This window comes from Monodon monoceros, unplaced genomic scaffold (genome assembly GCF_005190385.1).
Source record: "Monodon monoceros isolate NGI ecotype Baffin Bay Population unplaced genomic scaffold, NGI_Narwhal_1 Super_Scaffold_7, whole genome shotgun sequence".
In the NCBI taxonomy this organism is placed as follows: Eukaryota; Metazoa; Chordata; class Mammalia; order Artiodactyla; family Monodontidae; genus Monodon; species Monodon monoceros.
Window position 1 is genome coordinate 65,711,586 of NW_021703784.1, and position 14,914 is coordinate 65,726,499.

At 34.3% G+C, this 14,914-nt stretch overlaps 1 protein-coding gene across 4 annotated transcripts in view; it reads left to right on the plus strand.

Annotated features, from left to right (window-relative positions):
• Positions 1–14,914, plus strand: part of FAR1 (fatty acyl-CoA reductase 1) — a 91,921-nt gene that overhangs the window by 58,983 nt on the left and 18,024 nt on the right. For 2 of the 4 annotated variants that reach the window (XM_029208630.1, XM_029208631.1), the window contains exons 11-13: positions 5,684–5,813; positions 8,200–8,327; positions 10,682–14,356. In XM_029208630.1, the coding sequence (XP_029064463.1) occupies positions 5,684–5,813; positions 8,200–8,327; positions 10,682–10,844 (421 nt within the window). In that variant the 3' untranslated portion in view covers positions 10,845–14,356. Of the gene's footprint in view, positions 1–5,683; positions 5,814–8,199; positions 8,328–10,681; positions 14,422–14,914 lie in introns of those variants that run through there. The other 2 variants (XM_029208629.1, XR_003791495.1) reach the window with 2 other exon arrangements.

Here is a 14,914-nt window from a genome sequence, read left to right on the forward strand (position 1 = left end):
AATTTATGAGTGATGGCAGTGATGCTGTCTTGATATTAATAAAGTTGTTGCAAATTAGAGCAGAACAATCAAAACTAGGTCAAAAAAGTAAAATAAGTTAAATATATCACAGTGCTTTACACAGAAAATGGGGCTTAGTAAACTTAAAAAATGAAGAGCCAAAGTTTATTAAATAATTTATAGTAGATGTTGCTACATAACAAATCATCTCAAACTTAGTGGCTTAAAACAGCAGTAGTCATTTTATTTCTTTCAGGATCTGGAATTCAGGAAGGAATCCACTGGGCAACTTTGTCTTAGAGGTCTTTCATGTGATTGTGGTCAGATGGAGCTGAAAGGGGGGCGTGCAGTGGAATAGCTGGTATCACTGTCTCTTCATATTGTGTCAGGATCTCTTCATAGAGTCTCTTTGCAAGGACCAGTGGTAGCCTTAGGGGAATTGGACTACTTACATGGCAACTGAAGGCTTCAAGGAAAAGTGCTTCAGCAGGCAAGGTGGAAGTTACGTGCATTTTCTGACCTACCTAAGGAAATCATGCAGCACTACTTCCACCTCACTCTTTTAGTCACAGGCGAGTCACAGATCCTCCAAGATTGAAGAAGAAGGGATATAGAGAATAGTCAAGATCATCTTGTAAATGAACGGGTGAGATGAAAGGTATTGTTGCAGCCATTTTTGGAAAGTGCAGTCTGCTATAGTCAGGCCTCTGGTGCAAACAATTCATATTCCTCCTACATGGAAAATACTCTTGCCTTTTCCCCCCAAAACCTCTCTGACATCAGCTTGAAGCCAGTGTGGTCAGCGAAATCTGGTAAATTGTGGATGAAGCTCTTTAGGAGTGTTTTTTCAGGTATAGTTCCTCAAGTGTTAATCTGAAAACCTGTGAACTAAAGTGACAGGTTACCTGCTGCCCGTCCACCCAACATATAATAGTGAGACAAGCATAGGAAATACTTTAGACAGTCTTGTTCGAAAGAGAGAAAAAGAGAGGCACGCAGCAATCACTGGTCCATAACAGTTCTGCATTCCAGCAGGGTCCCGTTTGATGGTTTCTTAGTTAGGGCTCATTCCCACTCCCTGGTTGTTTTCTGAGGCTTTTGGCTCTCCCCTCTGAGTCATCCTTCTTTTCCCATAAAAAAATGGCCTGTGTTTGCAACTGAGTAGCCTTTGTACCCTACTTCCTGCCTGTAAAAAGTTGGGAATCTTCAGGGCAGGGATTGGCAAACTTTCTGTAAAGGACCATATAGTAAATATTTTAGCCTTTGTGAGCCATGGATTCTGTTGTAACTACTTAACTCTGCTGTTAAATGTAGCTTCCATCTTGTAACTACTCAATTCTGCAGCCTTAGGCAATGTGTAAATGAATAAGCATGACTGTGTTCCAATCAGACTTTATTTACAAAAACAGGTGGATTTGGCCCCTAAGCTCTGGTTTGCTGGCCCTTGATCCAGAGGCCTCTTCTCATTTGGTACTGTCTCTGTCCTCTTAAGTGTAAACTCATAGGATTCCTTTTAAAACTGTGTGGGTTTCCCATGTATCTATTTTTTTTTTTCCATGTATCTATTTTAAAACAATCCACTCCATTATACCAAAGCCCACATATCTTTGTGAGACATAACCTTCTCTATCTTGGGTTCCTTATGAGGTTGCTGTGGGATAACACCCTTGAATCTTAGATCCTTAGACTCTTACATCCTGCCTCTTAAACAATAGAGCTTATGTAAGACATGTCTTTAACATCTAGAGTGAAACTTTTGTTTGTCTGAAAGGTTCTATGAAGTATACTACCTTAAATCTTTCTGCGGTCCTAACAAAGAATCTTATATTTACATTCTGGATTTGATCTATCCCCAGAAGATGTTTCTTAAAGAATTCCTGGCTGGAAATTTACATTCCTTCTAAATTGCACCCAAACAGATAGTTCATTTTTTAAGATCATCTTTGAGGAAATCTTAGCTAGATCATCGAGTTTATTAGATACATTTTCCATGTGACCACAGGTGACAATTTTGTTCTTTTAACTTCCAACATTATTTTCCTCACTTACCTTGAAACTCTCACCAACAGTTTCCTTAGAGCCCTTTTATTTTTTCCACTAACGCTCTTGGTCCTTCTAGGTTTTAGCAGTGGTTTCCAGGGCCTTCCAGTTTCTGTCTGCCCCCTAATCCTAAAGTCAGTACTGCATGTTTAGATTTTTATTATAGCAGTCCCTCACTCCCAGTACTGATACCTGTTCCCATTATTTGTGCTGCATAACAAATCTTTCAGTTCCCATTATTTGTGCTGCATAGCAAATCTTTCAAATTTATTATCTTTCTTTTTTTAAAAAATTGAGATCTAATTGACATCAACCTTAGTATCTTAAAACAGTAATCATTTCATTTATTGTTCATGATTTCTGTGGGTCAGAAATTCTAGAAGCCTTTGATGGGGTGGTTTTTTCTCAGGATCTTTCAAGTGGTTGCAGTCATAGGGGCTGGAGCAGGTACACTGTAGGAATGGTAAAGGAGAGAAAGGGTACAGAGCAGCTGGGTGGCCAGGCATCTTTCTCTCTTCATATAGTCTCAGAGCCTCTCAATATGGTCTCTACACGTGGACTAATTTGGGCCTCCTCACAGCCTGGCAGCCTCAGGGGGAGTTGGACAGCATACATGACCTCTGAAGGCTTCAAGGGTGAGTATTCCAGTGAGCAAGGCAGAAAGCTACATCACTTTTTCTTACCTCCCCACGGAAGTCACACAGTGTCACTTCCACCTCATTCTTTTTGTATAAGTTACCTTCACCTCTTAATAGGGTGATAATTAAGGTGATATTATAGGTGAACATGTAAGATGGGAGATAATATTTGCAGCCACCTTTGGAAATTAAAATTTGCTACAAATAGGAAACATCAAATAAAGAATCTTCTTACATGAGGTTTGTCCTGTACAAGGCTTCCTAAGTATCAAAGCAGGAATGCTTTGGGAGCCTATACTGTGAAAGCAACAAGAGACATAAAGGTTTTTTATTTAGGCAATATTATAAATGTTAAATATAAATATAGCAAATTTATATTAATTTATATGTAATATAAATTACATATTTACAAATATAAATTATATTTATATTAAATTAAATTATATTAAATTAAATTTAAATTTAAATTAAATTTATATTTGTAAATATGTAATTTATATTATTTAATTTGTTCAGATATTTACTGAGCAAGGTACTGGCCTCTATACCTTATATTGGGGCCTTAATATAATGCCTACTTCTGCATTAAACTAATGTCAGTCATGTCATTCGTGATGTCCAGTTTACTCATTTACATTATTCTGAGTACCAGCTAGATAAAAATCTGACTTACTGTATATCTTGACATAATTTAAAAAGTATACACATCATATGGATTCCTGGTTAATAGTCACTGGGGACTAAGATGCATGATATTATCACATGTAGAAGCAGTATAAATTATTTACTCTAGCTCTTGAAATGTAGTAGATATTTCATCACTCTTAAAATGGTATTTTAAAAAAATGTTTCCATTGTCTTGGTTTTTTTTTTGATTATTTAGCTTAACTTTCTCCAGCTTAACTTCTCTGAATATGATATTTTTTTATCTTTGTGATTCTCAGTGGAGGACAATTTTGCCTCCCTCAAGGGACATTGGACAATTTTTGGAGATGTTTTTAGTTATCACAACTGGGGGATGGGTGCTACTAGCATCTAGTGGGTAGAGACCAGGGATGCTGCCGAGCATCTTACAGTGCACAGGACAGCCCCCTACCACAAATAATTATCTGCCTTAAAATGTCTACAGTGCTGAGGTTGAGAAACCCTGGACTAGATGACCGTTAAGATCTTGCCTGCCTCTAAAAGATTGTGATTATTTTTTACAGATTGCTGTAATAAAGAATAAATACTCAGAACATACATGGCAGTGTAGTCCCAGGCATCTACTCTTACAGCATGTTTAACCAGAGATTGATGGTGCAAAGTTTTAAGTTTCTTTTTATCCCCCATAGTATTCAATCCAGAGTTTTATTGCTTGATAAGTATTCTGTGAACTTCACACATATATGACCTTTCAGATTTCCTTCTCCCCCTCCAATTTTTTATTGTCATTATGGCTGAATCAGTGATTGGTTTTAGGGTAGTTCTGTCACTTGAATGAATCTGAAAATAAGACTAGGTGAGAATTGTCAGTGAAAAAGGAGTTAGGAAGAAAAACTTTTTAGTAAGATGTATGTTGGAAAATCACATTAAATATGTGTATATGTGTGATTCAAGTGTACTATACTGGCTGTGATAGTGGGTGTTAATTACAAATCTGTTAAATCTTTTTGTTGTTTTTTAGAAAAAAATTGCCTAATCTCTTTTCTAAAAGCAGCATGAATTGTTTTTTTTTTCCCTTCAAGTACTTTCTATTTGAACTATTCCTGTCCACATTTAGCCTTTGATGCTCAATAATTCTTTTTGTGTTTAATGGAGGTTTTATTTTGGAATTGCTTCCTTGCATGAAGTACAGTTTTTCTTTACATAGTCCATGTTGCCTCATTTTCTTTCAGTATTCTGGATTTAGGGTTTCTTTCTAAATGTATGTGTCATCAGAATTTCTTAGCTAATGTTACTGTTTTGATTTCCCCCCCCATTTCTAATGTTCTAATTTTCTCCTATTTCCCCCGTTTCTGAAGCCCATAATTTTGGGACTTCTAAACTGCATATAATGCTATTCCTTATTGTGGGACTATAAATAGAATTCTTTTTAAGTATTACTTCACACGTAATTTTTCTGTTTACCAGAGGTTAGGAATTTTTGGTGTGTGTTTTGTTTCAAAAAGTTCTTTCTTCCGTTTCTCTACTTATCATAGGTAATTATTATTGTATAGATGTTGCTTTTCTGGTTAGTGTTACGATATCAATGACTTATGGTGAGCCATGATATATAAAATGACAAATTTAAAGATTAAAGCCCTTCACCCTTCTAAAAAGAAACAAAAAAAGTATCGAACTCCCTTGTTTCCATAAGGATGGATATTGGGGACTTGGGAAGGTGAGTGAATATCTTGAATATTTTTTTCAGAAAGCTGTCAACATGAGTCATTGATTTCATGGCACGTCCAGACAATCACGGAACCCGTTAGTGTTCAAGAGAAAGTTATTTAAAATATATAGAGAGAGTTGACTAAATGGCAAATGAATATTTCTGTATACTTTGCTTCCATGATGCTGAAGAGTTGAGATTATAATGGAACAGTATGTTATGAATTCACAGATAATCTTAGTAAAATGCAGCTGAGCTAAAATGTGGCTTAAGGAACAAAAAGGAAAGGAATACTAATTGAATCCATTTATTTGCTTAGTATTGTATGTAGAAAATTTGAGCTTGAAGTATTGCATTTCCTTTGAAAATTAATTTCATATATCAGCAGAACTCTCTTTAGGCATTTACTGCTGCTTAAATTCAATTACTGCTGCTTAAACTTACTGCTGCTGTATCAAATTCATTTTGGATTTATAGAATGTTCTTCTAAGATGCAGAAATATTCTTATTTCCTGGTGGTTTGGTACACTTATTGAATTACGTGTTACAATTTTATTGTTAATGTCTCAAAATAGAAACTGGTACCCTGGGTGGTGATGAGATTTTTCCCTATCTATGCAAATTATGAATCTCAATTTTTCTTATAATACAGGATGATGAAGACAATAACTCGTCTTCACAAAGCTATGGTGTTTCTTGAATATTTCACAAGTAATTCTTGGGTTTGGAATACTGACAATGTCAATATGTTAATGAATCAACTAAACCCGGAAGATAAAAAGGCAAGTATTTTCTGTTTTATATTAGAAAACAAGTAGCATACTAAGTAGAGTATGCTAATTAGCAACCCGAGAAATAATTGAGTATTTTCCCCAACCATTATACAATAAGAAATTTGATCTATTTATAGTCTCCCATTAAAGCTTCAGTCATAATTGGTGGTGATAAAGTTGCTTTATCCTAGAATTTATAATGTAAGTATGAGAGTAGCAGAGGTATTTTCAAAGCATGATTGACATGTTGATTCTCTTTTTCTCTTTAATGTCAGATTCAAAGAGAATTTTGACTTCTTTATGCATTTTCCCCCCAAACACTCTGTTTTCTTTAAGTTTTAAGGAAAACCTTCTCTCAGAAACTGCTTTTGTATACTCTTTTACTTTTTGCCATTCCACATTTTGCTCTCTGTTAGTTTGAAACTAAACTCTGTATTTTCTTTTTAAGGTTACCTTAGGTATTTGAACATGCATACTTAACAAAGTCTAAATTGAGCAATTTCTATAGTCTCTTCCTTAATAATATTTAGGACCATAAAATGTTTTAGCTCTGATTACCATCCTCATTAACTTATATGGTTATATGTTACTTTAGTTCTCTACTTAAACCTCATAATTAGAAATGATTATTTTGTTCAGTTTTACTGAGATTTAACTATATATTTACTAGAGTCTTTGCTATAAGATCTTCTCTTTAGGGTCATTTTTTTTTCTGCTTGAAATATATCCAGAATACAAGAATATGTTTGAGTAGTAGGTATGTTGGTAGTGAATTCTCAGTTTGTGATTATGTTACATGATTTCAGCACATTAAAGACAACTTTCTTTTTATATTTGTCTTATTTTCTTGGTGTTGAAAAGCCAGTCTAATTTGTGACTGCTTTACAGTATCCTTTCTTAATTTAGCAAGGTCTAATATAATATTGATACTTCTACCTTTTCTTGGATAATGCAAAGGGTAACACCTATCTGCTATGTTGTTATGTTTTTTAATTCTGTATTTATGTTATGTGCCTCACAATCATTCCTATTGTAGTCTAGTCAATTAGTATTCATATAGATTTACTGGCATAATTGTCCTTTTACTGCTCTTATTTCTTCCTCCATCGTCCATCCTCCTCTAATTATTCCATACTTCAATCTGGAATCATTTTCATTCTGCCTAAAGAGTACCCATTAGTATACTTCTTCTAGTGTGTGTCTTCTATTGATGTCAGTTTGTATCAGTTTTTATTCTTCTGGGACTATTTTTATTTTTCAAAGATATTTATACTGGTATAGAATTCTATGTTAGCAGCTTTCTTTGAGCACTTGGAAGACATCTTCTCATAGTCTTTCGGCTTCTACTGCTTCTTTTCAGAAGTCAGTTGGTCAGACTAATGTTTCTTTGGAGGTAATCCACAGTGCCTTCTCTGGTTTTTAAAAAAATTTTTTCTTTGACTTTCAGCAGTTTTACTCTAATATGTGTAGATATATGTGTGTATATGTGGTATATGTGTGTTTTGAATCTTTGGCTTGGTCTCTCACCATTTTTGGAAATTTTCCAGCCATTGTCTTTTCAGATACTGCTTCTGTTCTATTCTTTTTCACTCTTCCTATGGGAATACAGTTGCACATATGTGTGACCGTCTCATAATATCTCATATCTTAAGTCAAGTCTCCATTTCAGTGCGCTGGTACTTTAGTGATTTATTTATGGTAGCTTTTTTATTTTTGGTCTAGAACTTGCTATTTTCAGAAATAATGGTAAATTAAATTGTGAATAATTTATTACACCAAAAAAATTACCTGATTGTGTGTGGAGGAGCACTGAGCAGTGTATAGCCCTCTTATTTTGTCATGAAATAGCATTTTTGTAAGGCTTTCTTTTTCAGATTTATCTACTCTTTTCATCAAATGGCCTACTTAAATTTATCTAAATTCCTAAGCCAGCTTTCATAACATATTCTGTCTCTTGATGTCAATACTATTTCTCTAGGAAAATTAATCTGTGTGGTATGCAGGATGTTCAAAAAGAAGAGATAGTGTAGACAGAAGGAAACTGGAAACAGGTGTATTGTTACATGTATAAAAGGAATACTTAGGTCTATTTGCGCAATGGGATTTTGTCGGTTTATCTATTTATTTTTAATGGTGCAGGCTTCTTTCTTCTTCGTGTACTCCTCTTTAAAAGCTGACATGAGTTTTTAGATTATCTTCTCAAACGTTTCTTTGTTTAATGGACGATATGAAATAAGAACTTTTTTGTGAATAGCAGTAACATTTAAAAAATTAATACAGTAAATGTTTTGTAATCATGTCATGTGAAATTAGCCTTTAGAAAAAGTGTGAATTTTTGACTGGTTGTGAAAAAAATTATCCAAGAAAGTAACCAATAATTTTTTTGTTTATGTAGACTTTTAATATTGATGTACGACAGTTACATTGGGCAGAATATATAGAGAACTACTGTATGGGAACTAAGAAATATGTATTGAATGAAGAAATGTCTGGCCTCCCTGCAGCTAGAAAACATCTGAACAAGTACGTTTTTTTATGGGTTTGATTTCATCTTGTCTTCCTTATGAAATATTATAATTTTTTCTAAGCTGATAAATTGAGATACTGCTAATAACATATTGTATCAATATTTAAGAAAAGTGGTTGCCTTTGAGCTGTAACTATGGTAGTATTAATTTAGCCTATGATTGTTGAACCTTACTATTTTCATCAGCTTATACTGTCCATTAGTAATAAAGTCAGGTGGAATTTAGTTTTAAATATCACTTTTATCTTCCCTTATTGCTAGTGAAGGAAGAAGTAAAGATATTAGGAGAAAATAAAAATATATTTTAAACTGGAGGTAATGTAAAGTTTCTTTTACCCTATTTAAATACATCTTTAGAAGAGGAAAAGAGGTATAATAATACATTATTCACTATAGAACTTTTTTCCTTGTTTATAAAATAGTTGTAATTATTCTCTTAGTCTCTTATAAAAGTAATACATACTAATTGTTAAAAAAAAAAACCTCAGAAAATAGAAAAGGAAAAATTACTATTAATCCATTATTCAGAGATGCAGTTAGTTTTAATAGTAATCTCTTTTATTCATAGTAATTTTTGTGTGTGTGTGTGTGGTACACGGGCCTCTCACTGTTGTGGCCTCTCCCATTGCGGAGCACAGGCTCCGGACGCGCAGGCTCAGCAGCCATGGCTTACGGGCCCAGCCGCTCCGCGGCATGTGGGATCTTCCCGGACCGGGGCATGAACCTGTGTCCCCTGCATCGGCAGGCGGACTCTCAACCACTGCGCCACCAGGGAAGCCCCCACAGTAATTTTTTAATACAAGTTTTATAACAGTTTTCAAAAGTTTCACATTATTTTTCTTGTGCTTTCAACTCTTTGAGAATTTATAGGGCAGCTAGTTGTATAGATGAGGAAATGGAGACTTAAGAAAATTGTGTTTGACAAGGTCGTATTGTATTAAGTGGCAGGGCAAACTAGAATACTGATCCTTGACTCCTAATTCAAAGCTCTTTTGTCTACACCCATTGTTTGTGTGTTGTTTGGTTAACCCTTGAACAACATGGGTTTGAACTGCATGGGTCCATTTATTGATACATGTAGATTTTTTTCTACAAATACATACTATATTACTACACAATGTGAAGTTGGTTGAATTCACTGATGCAGAAACACGGGTAAGAAGGGCTGACTGTGAAGTTATACTTGGATTGTTGGAGGGTCGATGCCCTAACCCCCACGTTGTTCAAGGATCAACTGTAGTCTTATATCTTTCACTGCCTGTTGAAGTTAATGGAATTTATGTAACAGTATTGCATATCTAAAGGATTTATATTCCTTTCTAACACCATTAAAAAACATCAAAAATGTTTTGAAACATGAGCAAGATAATGTGCATGTTGCTCTTTGAGAATAGGAGGGTCTTCCTATTTAGAGCAAGTGCCATGTTTCTTTCATGAATGAGGACTTGTCCAGTTGGCTTTTGATCCTGTGACTGAAGGAGTAAATTCACTTGTCTGACAACTTGTAAGCAGCTAAAGATGTCCAAAAAATGTTTATTTTGTCTGTAGGATGATGTATATGATGAATCTACCTTTTTAGATTAGATAGGAAGCTCCGAAGTGCAAGAGATATGTCTATTGTACCTACTAATGTACTTGCTGACTAGCACAGTATAGGGCATACAGAAGGATGCTAAATAATACTTGTTAAATAAATAAATTTGCATCCCAAATGTAGTTATAAAAAAACTTTGCATTATTCATTATTAATAGAGGTAATGCATTGTTTGATGGACTCTTGTCCAGAATGTGCACAGTCAGGTTTGTTTGATGTTTGCTAACTTTCTAATTTAAGGACTTCTAGTTAGTTGTTTTTTTTTTTTTAATAGATTTATTTATTTACTTTTGGCTGCGTTGGTTCTTAGTTGCTGTGAGCGGGCTTTCTCTAGTTGTGGAGAGCGGGGGCTACTCTTCATTGCGGTGTGCAGGCTTCTCATTGCGGTGGCTTCTCTTGCTGCGGAGCACTGGCTCTAGGCGCACGGGCTTCAGTAGTTGTGGCACACAGGCTCAGTAGTTGTGGCTCACGGGCTCTAGAGCGCAGGCTCAGAAGTTGTGGCACATGGGCTTAGTTGCTCTGTGGCATGTGGGATCTTCCCGGACCAGGGCTCGAACCCATGTCCCCTGCATCGGCAGGTGGATTCTTAACCACTGTACCACCAGGGAAGTTGCTTCTAGTTAGTTTTTAAATAAGTTGCAGCTTAATATGGATTTGAACTTTGATTAGATTAAAACTGAGCATGAATTATCTGCTGTCCAACAATATTCTATTCTAGAAAATAGTATCCAGTACATTTCTTGATTTGCTTTTCAGGTTGAGGAACATACGTTACGGTTTCAATACTATCCTCGTGATCCTGATTTGGCGCATTTTTATCGCAAGATCACAAATGGCAAGAAACATCTGGTACTTTGTGGTTAGTCTGTGCTACAAGTTTCTGTCTTACTTCCGAGCATCCAGCACTATGAGATACTGAAGACAAGAATTTAGCATTAGAACATCTATGCATATGGTGGTCTAAATGCACAAAATGTAAAATGTACTTAAGTCATTTCACCTTTTGTCAAGACATTAAACCATCTTAACTCAGAGTGTGGAGTAAATTATGGAACATTTTATGTAACATATGCTCATAAAAACCTAGTGAATACACTGTGGTATGCCAACTCAAATCTATAATAGCCACCAAAACCATGACTTAACATTTTGATCCCTGGGGAAAAGGGGTTGGGTGAGGAACACTGACCAGTATAACTGTGCAATTCTGGAACATATTAATTAAAATATGCCTTAACATACAGTGATTTTCTAATTATAATATTTAGTGCAGTGGAAAGCATTTATTTGGACAGGAATACTAGCTAAGTGGTAGATATTTGATTCTTCAGTGTTTGATTCTTTTCATCAGTTCAAGTGGGTTTTAGTTTTGTTAAAATTACAACCAAACTATTTTCACCTCATCCTGTAAGTTATTGAGTGGTCTCAGACATGAGAGACACGTTCTCATTTTTCTTTCTCTGATTAGAGGTCTGATGCATATCATTTTTCTATAAGCAGTCAGTTGCTTTCATAATCAGAAGGCTATATATTATTATAGAGGCCCTACTGGATCTAAATGAGTTTGAGAATCATGTCAACATATGCTATGTGTTTTTAGAAGGAAAATGAAAATTCAGTAAGACAGTTAGTATCAAAAAGAATAGGAATACATTTTTCTTGACCACATTATGACCAAATGGAAATCAGTTCTGTGACATTTTGTTCATATTTTGAAGCTGGATGATTACTTGAGACTTTGACAAGCAGGTGTGGGTGCAGGGAGGAATTCACCATACTTATGCTCTCTGCCCTTTATAAATTTTATTAATAGGACTTTAAAAGGCTTATACTGTCTTTCCAATGAAAACTAAAAGTACATTACTATGGAAGAATGTATTTGCAGGTAGTCATAGCATTAAGAAAATGTTCTCATGTGTGTAAACACATACTAATTTTTGACCTTGAGAGCTGAATTTCTTCCAGAAAAACAAAATAATACATAAAATAATGTGTATAAAATTAAAGAACTTTATTTACATACCACATAAAGTAGCAAACTGTTGAATGAGTTTAAAGATATCATTTATTTTTTTCTGCATGTGGTTTTAGCTTTTAGAAAGGAATTCATTATAGAAACAAGTAATAGCAAGAAAATCGATGTATATTTTAATGATACATTATAATTCCCTTTAAATCTTAATAGTAGATAACTCTCCTTACTGTTATAACACATTTGCTTTAACATATCAGCATAACATGTTCTAATTTAGCTGATCAAGTTGTACTATATTTAAATCATTAACAATGTATCTTGAATATGTTTAATGAAGTCAGTTCACAATACAAAAAGTTACATAGAACTTTACATCTTAATTTTCTTCATCAAATTAAATGCAATGTATAAGAAATTTATTTTGTTATTGTGAAAAAACTAAATGTAAAGGAAACCACCTTCTTCCATGCAGGTGTATAATCTTGAAAAGGAAAATGCTTCCATGTTGAAGCCAGATTTTCTGTAGTAAACCTTTTAAAACATTATTTTAAAAGAAATATGTATATAAATATAAATACATATGTATTCTTTGCAATGATACTAAAGTCTCTGGTTTAGGACCATACCTTGTGTAAGGTGTGAGAGACCATGGCAGTGTCTAAAAATGGAATAAATGATGATGCCTTTGATTTGAAGTGGCCCACAAAGTTAACTATAGATGCTCTATACATTGAGTACTCCATCTCTCCAAATACATTTCCATAATGTGTTGAAAACATGCTAACATTTGTATGATTTTTACACATCTGCTGAATATACTTAGAATCAGATGAATTGTCTTTGTGTCTTGCAAAAGAATCAGGTACAACTTTGGCAGGTGTGTGAAGCACATGGAAGGTGTATGTCTCTGAACTCTGTCAGTTCTAGTAATTGTTCTTGTAATCTAACTTAAAGAAATGATAACTGGGAGGGTGCTGAGGCCACTGCATTAATTTTGTGTGTTTAGAATTCTTCTGTCAAAAGAAAGCTAATGAATAAATTAATATGTCATTCTGGAACTTAAAGTCCTAAAATTAGTATAAAAAGTATATAGGTTGTTAATCCTCACCAGCTTGACTTTAAGCTTAACTCAAACAAAGATTTTGGAAATCATTTGTATTTATGTCATTTGCTAGATGTGGTTTTTAGTTCTTTCTGATTGTGTTTTACACACAAACTCAAATTTTAACAGGGTAGCCTGTTAAATAAATCTAATATTTCATTTAACTCATTTGATAAAGCTGATTTTTAAACATTGGGTTTTTTCTCCCTATTCACCCTTGATTCTTATAATTCTAACATATGCATTTGTCAGTCGTGAAGTCATTATAACTGTATTTAAACTTGACTTGGCAACATTAATATGTTCAAAAACTCAACACAGAGAAGCATGGCAATACATTCTTTGACTTAAGGATGGTATAAAATAAATATTTTCTGAATCTGTGTAATAAAGCTTGGAAGCAGGGAGGAAAAATCTTCTCTCCCTTTTTTGTGCTTGTCTGTAGGAACTGTTTCAGGGTTTTTTGCTTTTTGTTTTAAATGTAAATCGATAGTCTTTTATAAGAAATAAATAGAAGCATTATTGGGTGCCTTTGTTTGTAAACCAAAAAGTAATAAATGAATCCCTATATTTCCATTATAGTATTTATTGTATTTTTACAATAATTGTCCTGAAAATTACTCATGGGGTAATGTGGTTAGGATTACAGGAAACAGTTCTCATTTATACTTCTTACCTTTTTAAAGGTGTACTCATTACTTTTTATATCCTAATTTTATTGAATTCTAAATCTCTTACACAGCATTTTAGGGGAAGCATATAGGCAGGATGAATACTTTTTGTTAAAGTATCATTTTTATTTATTAGCTGGAATGAGGTGGTTTTTCTAAAAACAGTGCCAGGGTGTCATTAGGCTCCAGCTCCTCTCCTCCACATTGAATGATATTATATTAATTTATAAATACATTTGTTGTAATTTGTCTATTGAGTAAGTATAAGGTATCAATCATTCATTAGTAATAGAGGGTAACTAAAAAAGGAGAGAGCTGATATCAGGCTGGGGTACAGGTGAATATAAATGTCCTTCCTAGCCAAGCTCTTCTAGGCTGACTCCAAGCTGTGACTTGAAAATATTAGCACTGACTTGCTCTATTTTGAGAAAAACTCCCTAATCTTTTGCATGAGAAGCTAGAGAAAGGAAGGTATACTGCATAACTTGATATAGAAATGTGTTAATTAAATTTACAGTCTCTGTGATAAAAGAAATATGAAATATTTTCTTATTGAATTAGTATTTTTATCTTGAGACATTTTCAAGTCATAGAATGAATGAATGCCTTTTTTTTTATGATGGTACTCTCTTAGCATACATCTCTGCTACCCTTAAGATTCCTAAACAAATCATCTTTGTCATTTGAGCATATTTGTTGAATTATTCCTTTGATTTTTCTTTATTAAAGAAAATTTGAGTAACATTAAGTTTGACGTGCTCCTTTGCAAGTTGATGGCTGTAAGAATACATTTATATAGAAAAATGTAAAGTGATAAATATGAGTTAAATATCTTTATGGTGGGCAAATAAGGCTATAATTGTCGTTTTCTTTCTTTTCTTTCTCCCTCTCTTTCCCTCCCTCCCTCCCTCCCTTCCTTTGTCACAGATCACATACAATACCTATACTTTTATACAAGATGAAGAGAGTCAGGGACTTCCCTGGCAGTCCAGTGGTTAAGACTCCACACTTCCAATGCGGGGATGCAAGGGGTGTGGGTTCAGTCCCTGGTCAGGGAACTAAGATCCCACACGCTGCGTGGTGCAGCCAAGAAATTTTAAAAAAAGGTGAAGAGAGGCAGTGGAGATTTTTCTGAATTCATTAAAATATATAAGCATACCTCATTATTCTCTTCAAAATATTTACTTTGAGATTCTCTCCTAGACATTTGACTTTGTTTTTTTATGGGGTTGAATTAGGTG